General features: G+C 32.8%; 1 protein-coding gene across 1 annotated transcript; it reads right to left on the reverse strand.

Moving 5' to 3' along the window:
* Positions 1-2,898: 2,898 nt before the first annotated feature.
* LOC129914698 (peroxidase-like) lies at positions 2,899-8,059 on the reverse strand. Its single transcript, XM_055994039.1, has 8 exons — positions 7,798-8,059; positions 7,520-7,731; positions 4,080-4,815; positions 3,866-4,022; positions 3,528-3,698; positions 3,275-3,473; positions 3,100-3,205; positions 2,899-3,002 (listed from the first exon to the last, which is right to left on the reverse strand). Exons 1-8 carry the CDS (start codon positions 8,052-8,054, stop codon positions 2,921-2,923), a joined length of 1,920 nt encoding a protein of 639 aa, XP_055850014.1. The 5' UTR covers positions 8,055-8,059; the 3' UTR covers positions 2,899-2,920.

Consider the following 8,059-nt stretch of genomic DNA (forward strand, 5'->3'; position numbering starts at 1 on the left):
AATAAATAGTTTTTGAGGAATACAAGCTTTTATATAATCTTTTTGTTAAGACAAGAACTATGACTTTGTTATGACAACTTTACGCAAGTAAAAAGATAACAATCTCTGATCGATATCTTAAGCCAATCGGTTTTTCAAATTTAGGTTAATATATCAGGTTATATCTACATAAACAGTATTTTGAACTTTTGTTAACAGGTCCGATATATGAAAGATTTAACCAGTTTGTTTTTTAAGCGAAGAAAATATTAACTTATATTATTTGTCTTTTAAAAAGGTAAAAGTTTTATCTGGTTCAAGGTTAAGAGTGTGCATTATTCTAATTGATGTGAACTTGTTTCTTCAGTTTGTTAAAATAACTTTTAATTTTTTTTTTCAAATTCATCCAATTAAAGTAATGTACTTCCGTTTTTATTTTAACAAGATAAGTTTTATTTCTTCTTTTAGAATTCAAAGTTATAAGCTAAGCTACAAAGTTGTAAGTGGTCTTTGGCTTGTAGACGTGGGTGCTACCTCGAACAATACAAACAAGTACTCGGAAGCTCTACTTAATTATGAAAAATAATATAGGTACCCTAATAGCTCAGGGAAATTAGTCAAAATATCGGCATGAAATCGCATTTTTCGCGGGACAAAATTTTTTTCATGAAATGTGTTCGGGTGGTTGTCCTTATCATAAATGTCAATTTGTTGGCATAATTGGAGGTTGGGAAGAGCCGCCATCTTGGAAAAGAGATTGGTATCGTTTTTATTGTTATTCATTTTAACAAAAAATGACAAAGGTAAGACTTATTAACAATAAAATTATCTAAGAAATGATATACAAAACAATTCCGTGAGTTGATTAAATAAAATTTTATAGTTGGTCAAAGTGCGGGTTTATATCGCAAGGTTGGGACAAAATGACATTTTTTCATATATCTGACGAACTTTTGATTTGTTTGGATAATTCTTCAAGAATGAATTGTAGTACTTATATTTACCTATAAAATGAGCCCACAATCGTTATTGTCACCATCGTATTGTAGAAGTAATCTAACTCCGAATCTCTCCATGTACTAGTCAAAAGTAAGAAAAAAGCTGTTTTTTTGCTAGTAGGCCTAGAAAATTTTGGGAGTATAGGTATAACCAAAATATAAGTACGCAGTTTTGCAGCCATACGCGTGTTAATGTCGATTTCAAAGGTCTGACAACTCTAATTTTGTGCTTTATACGGTTTTTGGGGGGTTAAATAACGTAAGTTTTCCAGTTAATGTGAATGGGCTAAATTTATACTATTTGAAATTATAAATATACAAGCTGATGCTCTATTATTTTTCCTAAATCTGAACACCCCAATCTTGAGGATGTGACCAATAGAACTATATATAAGCCATTTATACGATTATGTTTTAGAAGCTTTTTTTGTTTAGATTTTTGTTTGTTTATTTGAATTGAAAAGCCTGATATGGTTAGTTAAAAAAGCTTATATCGTGAGTTCTATTAACCCCATAGCCGAGATTGAGGTGTCCAGATTTAGGAAAAATAAAAGAGCATCAGCTTGTATATTTATAATTTCATATAGTATAAATTTAGCCCATTCACATTAACTGGAAAACTTACGTTATTTAACCCCCCAAAAACCGTATAAAGCACAAAATTAGAGTTGTCAGACCTTCGAAATCGACATTAACACGCGTATGACTGCAAAACTGCGTACTTATATTTTGGTTATACCTCTACTCCCAAAATTTTCTCGGCCTACTAGCAAAAAAACAGCTTTTTTCTTACTTTTGACTAGTACATGGAGAGTTTCGGAGTTAGATTACTTCTACAATACGATGGTGACAATAACGATTGTGAGCTCATTTTATAGGTAATTATTAGTACTACAATTCATTCTTAAAGAATTATCCAAACAAATCAAAAGTTCGTCAGATATATGAAAAAATGTCATTTTGTCCCAACCTTGCGATACAAACCCGCACTTTGACCAACTATAAAATTTTATTTAATCATTTCACGGAATTGTTTTGTATATCATTTCTTAGATAATTTTATTGTTAATAAGTCTTACCTTTGTCATTTTTTGTTAAAATGAATGACAATGGAGCTATTCAATAAAAACGATACCAATCTCTTTTCCAAGATGGCGGCTCTTCCCAACCTCCAATTATGCCAACAAATTGACATTTATGATAAGGACAACCACCCGAACACATTTCATGAAAAAAATTTTGTCCCGCGAAAAATGCGATTTAAATTACTAATTTCCCTGGGCTATAATAAAAGCAAGTGAAAACAAAAGTTTATATTCATAAAATCATCTGGAAAGTTAATTCATAAACCAAATTTTATAAACCAAACTAACGGTTGCCGACGATTATTTTGCATTTATTTATGTTGTTTTTAGTGTTAAAGTCTCTAGCTCATCGCAAAATTAGTTTTAAATCATAGGCCACATTGTATCCTTTATATGGATGACAGACCAGAAAACCAGACAAAAAGCAAGGGACTTAAAAATCACTAAAGAGATTTTACTCTAATGAAAATATCAGGTAGGAACTTTAGCTAAGGTATAAAGATGTTTAATATCCATAAGAAAACATTTTTTTCCATAATAATAAACAACCTTATTATAAAAAAAAGTTTAAAAAAATGTTACACATACACCACAGTGAACTTTTTTTTTCGTTGAAAATTCAACATTCATTTCGACAAAAATCAATGTCAGCCATAAAAGCAAACCCTAATTGTGTTTTGAATACAAAAATCTAACAGATTGTAATTCTAATTTAATAATTTCAAAATTTCCGTGGAATAAAACTGATTTTAGAATTCAAAAAAAAAAAAAATTAAAAGAAATCTTTAAGAATTAATTTAATTTTATTTATCTTTAAATGTTTTATAATAAATAATGTATTATCGTAATTAGTCGCAATTAGTTAGACTTTGTTTGAGATCTATCAATCCATTTTGATAAGTCAAGTTTCGGGAGCTCTTCACACGACACAATTGGATTTCTGAAAATTAAATGTATTTAATTTAGCAAATTAATATAATATCTATCATATTTCAAAACCATTTAAAATGAAAAACTATTATAAAAATAAAACTAACGTTTTTGAAACAGTTATGAAAGCACTGCGCTGCATTGTTTGAATATTATTTCCATTATCACACATTATTCTAGCCGCACTTGCTTTGCGAATCTCTCTTAGTTGCTCTTGAATCAAATAAAGGAAAAATAAGAAAAAAAATATTATATACAAGGAAAAACCAATCTTCAGTATACCTTTTGTAAATCCTGTCCTAGGATTATCATTCTCATAAAAGAACCGATCACCAACTCGAGTTCGATAATATTGTTCAATTAAAATGCATAAAAATGTTGGGCCAGCTAATGTTCCAGGTACAGGATCCTCTAATGATCCACCAACACTTAAATCAACATCTTCAGGACTGTTATAAAAAGCTTTTAGACCCTCAACGCTCTATAAGAAATAATTTCTTAAAGTCACTCAAAAATAAAATGCATTCAAATTTACATAAGGATTTATGAGATCTAAAAAATCTTCCCAAGTGTTAGCCCTCCTGATTCCACAAAATTCTCTAAAGTCGTTGTAGGAAGCTAAACCATGATCGCGACCACGATGAGTATCGATTGCACGAAGATCCAAACCGAATGGTTTGTTGTTTCGCAACAAAAAATGTTTGACCTAAAAATTATACGAAAAAGAACTAGTATAAAAAACCGAATCAATCTTCCACAGAAGATTGTATTTGAAGAAGATAGAATTGAAAATATAGCATTAAGCTCGAAACCTCAATGTTTAACACCTGAATTACCAAATTTCTTCATTGTTTATCGTTTCTTAATTCTTACCTCTACATCAATATTGATATCAGTTAGCTGTTGTGGTTGCGATCCCATTCCTCTTGAAAGCGAATCGAAATTATCACCAATTTCAATAAGTTCAGGTTTATTGAACCAATCACGTAGAAGAACCGAACCATTAACATTTCTCAACTCCGAGATCAAACTGGAAGTAGAGGAAAATGGTTATCAGAATTTATTTCTTTACAAAATTCCTTCTTACTCCAAACGACCCTCACATTGTGAATGGAAGTGTCTGAAAGCGGCAGTAGCAAATTCATTTAAAGTAGTTGCATCAACATAAGGATCATAATCATTGACATGACAATCCTCAGGCACATCATAGATCAACCTATTTCTCAGCATATTATCCCGACCCAAAAAGATTGGCAACAATTCGTAATAGGTTATGTGTTGAAATTGTGCCGTAATAATTCTTCGAGCTTCCTGAAACAACACTTCATCCGTCCAATGTGGATTCAATTTTTCCAATTCACCAGCTAAACGATTGTGTTCACGAAGAAACATTGTTGCCAAAATGGTAACACCCGGCGATGAATTCACTCGAATATCACCACCAGCATAACAAATTTCATTTTCATCATCAACATTACAGAAAATGGTTGGCAATGGATTCTTTGTCAACCATTCGTTGCCATTTCGTTCTTCGACATTCAGTCGACCTCTCTGGAAAGAACGCAAGCTACGACTTGTCGAAATTGTGTTACCGTATAATATCGACAAGTCCATGTAACTAGTAACTGCATTCAATTGTTCTACTGGTCCGCCATTGTAGTCACAATTTGTACCTTCATCGGTTAATGTTCTAATGAATTCCATACACTCAATTCCATGTTGTAAATTGATTCGATCTTCTGGTGGAATGTCAAGATTGAAACAAATTTCGGGATTTCTTTCGAGGTAGCGAAAATCAAGGGAACAGCAAGGGACGTAACGATCTGCAAAGGTAGAAGAAAATAATATTATTTCAATTCCACTGAAAACTTTATTAAGCTTAGACTCATTTAAGAACTCATCAGGTGAAACAAGAAGAAATATCAGGCTTCAGATACTGACCAGATAGTTATCTACTATTTTTAAGGAAATGGGTTTTAGCAGTTACATAATGACAATGTGTTGCCTTTTCTTCGTCTTAATAATGAATTAGCTCTATAGTAAAAGGTCTGTAAATTTGACGGTTTATTTTTTAGAACTTTATAATTTTACGAGTCAGCAGTTTTCACTTCTCTCGCTATCGCTATTGCAATTGATATAATTTCTAACCAGGATACCAAGTATTTACTCGATTGGAAAAATTGAAAGAAGTCGACCACCAAAGTTTCGAATCTGTCTAACGTAAAAAGGTTAATTCTTGTGGAATTTTCGAAATGGTAACGGAATTATGAATACCAGAGCTATGCACGACAGAGTTATGCGCGTCAAAGTTATGAAAAACCGAAGTTATGAAAGACCGAAGTTATGAAAAACCAGAGTAATGAAACCTAAAGCTATGAAACGTGGTTTTTGGGTTGGCAACCATTGAGAGAAACCAATGGGTCTAGACAAGAGAGGTGTCTGTTCTCCCCGTTTAGCCGGGAGAGGCAATTTTCTAAAAAATTGACTTAATTTGGAAAACAAAATTATAAAAAAAAGTACCTCTCAATGGTTGCCAACTCAAAATCACGTTTCATAGCTTTAGTGTTCATAACTCTGATTTTTCATAACTTCGGGTTTTCATAATTTCGGTCTTTCATAACTTCGGTTTTTCATAACTTTGACTCACCTAACTCTGGTATTCATAATTTTGTCGGCTTCCCGGAGTTTTCAATATCTATCTAAACAAAATGTTTGAAAAAAATTGATTTTCACCAAAAGTATTTAGTCAGGCCAATAATATTCTTTATTTGGTCAGTAAAAATGTTTGTGTTGGGAGTTGGCGGACGGAGTTGAAACGTACGATGTGCCGGAATAGGACTTGTCTAAGACCACATACAGTTCAAAGAGCCAACGGAACCACCCTTACCCCCAAACTAAAGGATCCCGCCACTAGGGCTGTAAAAGTAACGACAAAACGAGTACCCGCATGTATACGTTACTTTTGATACTAGTAACCGCATCAATAATCGTGTGTTTCGCATGTTTCGTTACTTTCGCATGCTTCGTATGTTTCGTACTTTTCGTTTCATGTATTTGATACGTTTCGTATGTTTGGTGTTTTAAGTATGTTTCGTACGTTGGTATAAGGGTGTAAAAAAAAAAACAATTTGTATAATCTAAGCTACATTTTAAGGCCATTAACATTAATTTAAGTTGCTTCGTTCTCATGTTATAAGAGTTTGTAGGTAGCTATACTGGTTTTTTTTCGGTTTTTTTTTAATCAAACATGGAAACGTTTTTTGATTTTTTTCTAAATTTTTCACAAATCTTTGGTAATTTTTTGTTTATATTCGTTCCGTAATCTTATCATAATTCTTTAAAGACCTTTATTTCAAAAGTACATAGCGCAGATCTCGGAATATTAACACTTCAATACAAATATTTCGAACAATTTTCCATTTTTTTTTTCTATTGAGAGTGATTTTCAAACCTCGTTTTCTCTGCTTTTTTTAGTTGAAAATTTTGCACTGGAAATAAACAAATTTTTTGAAAAACCAAAAAACTTTTGTACATTCATAAGCTACATTTCAAGACCATTAACAAGGAGGTCATAAACACATTAGTTGCGGCCGGCATGGGTATATTTCGGCCGCATAGAGAAAGTACCAAAAACGTCTCTTATGATATTTCTGTATAAATTATGTATTATCGATAACACAACGATACCTTTGCTCTACTATTTTGAACGAGACAAAAGTAAACTTCAGATAATTATCTGGAGCTAGCATTTTGACTACGATAACGATATTGATACGAGATGCTAAATGCGACAAATTGAGTGTATCACTTCGATGATTTAGTATTGAAATTGGAATGGGGTCGTTCGTCGTGTGTTTCGTATCTCGTATGTTTCGTTACTTCAGTACCCAGTAACGAAACATAAGAGTAACAATACTATTTAGAAAGTAACGTTTCGTTACTCGTTACTGAAGCAAATACCCGCATTTTAGTAACGAATACATACGATTTGCTACAGCTCTACCCGCCACCCCTCAAAAACGTAGAAAATACCATGAAGATGTGCAAGAAACAATTTCCGGAAGCAAAAAATACCCGATGGATTTATGGCGATCAAACATAAGTATTACAAGCAGGTAATTGAACAGACTTTTCGAAAAGCCTACTAGTGCCTTGCAATCCAAGTGGAACCAAGTCATGTAAAATTGCAAATTTTAGTCAGTATGCCAAGAGCTTCTAACTAAATTTTAGAGATTTTGCTTTAGATTAAGCATAGCACCATCAAATTCCCCAATTATGTAGATTTTAATTTGATTGGTTAGCTCTTTATCCTTCTTAGTAAACAAAATTCTTACATTGTGGCATGTGGCGCATTGGCAAAGATCTTTCACTCGCGGGTACTAAATTTGACATTTTAAGCGCACATTTCGATGATAAATCTTAGTTAATTCGCATCAGTCTACAAAACACTTCAAAACACAAACAAACACTACTTAAAGACTAATATATCTTTTCTTAAATTCAAATATGAAAGACTAGCAAACTTACTTGATGAAGAACCATTTCCCATCCGACTGAAATCACCAGCAACTATTTGACCCCATTGCATATTCATGAGTGTAAAATCTGGATCTGGAACGTCTCGTTCGCCGAATAACGATAACGATATAGATCTTGCATTCGGTAATGGTCCACCGGCAAGTGAGCCAGTTGGTTGATGAATTCCATCGCTATACTTTGCTGGTAATAATCGTGCGAATCTATAAAAGGAATTCCACAAAAAATACTCAATCGAGTTCAATCACTTTGATTTGAGTGTAGATTACTTGTAATTGGCCATGCCAAGAAGTGGATTGGCCAAATTGTTGCAAGATCCATCTATAGTTCGGTATTTAGAGTCCTCACATGTTGTTGGTCCCAGATTGCAAAAATCTGCTCCTGAGGGTGGTGTGGTTGGTGGTGGAGCACCAGCAGCGTTACCAGCAAATAAATCATGAAATGGACATGTTGTATGCACTTCTTTCACATTTTGCAATGATAGTGTAATCATTTTCAGAAGTAGTATTGATTTAATAAGAGTCATTTTAC

The sequence above is a fragment of the Episyrphus balteatus genome, chromosome 3 (assembly GCF_945859705.1).
Source record: "Episyrphus balteatus chromosome 3, idEpiBalt1.1, whole genome shotgun sequence".
Taxonomy (NCBI): domain Eukaryota; kingdom Metazoa; phylum Arthropoda; class Insecta; order Diptera; family Syrphidae; genus Episyrphus; species Episyrphus balteatus.

What these genes read in the sequence shown, in the direction of transcription:
- LOC129914698 (XM_055994039.1), bottom strand. Translation starts at nt 8,054, where the DNA reads ATGACTCTTATTAAATCAATACTACTTCTGAAAATGATTACACTATCA. An exon ending in CTTGGCATGGCCAATTACAA is followed by an intron (nt 7,732 to 7,797) that starts GTAATCTACACT and finishes TTCCTTTTATAG; the next exon opens with ATTCGCACGATTATTACCAG. An exon ending in GGGAAATGGTTCTTCATCAA is followed by an intron (nt 4,816 to 7,519) that starts GTAAGTTTGCTA and finishes CTACCTTTGCAG; the next exon opens with ATCGTTACGTCCCTTGCTGT.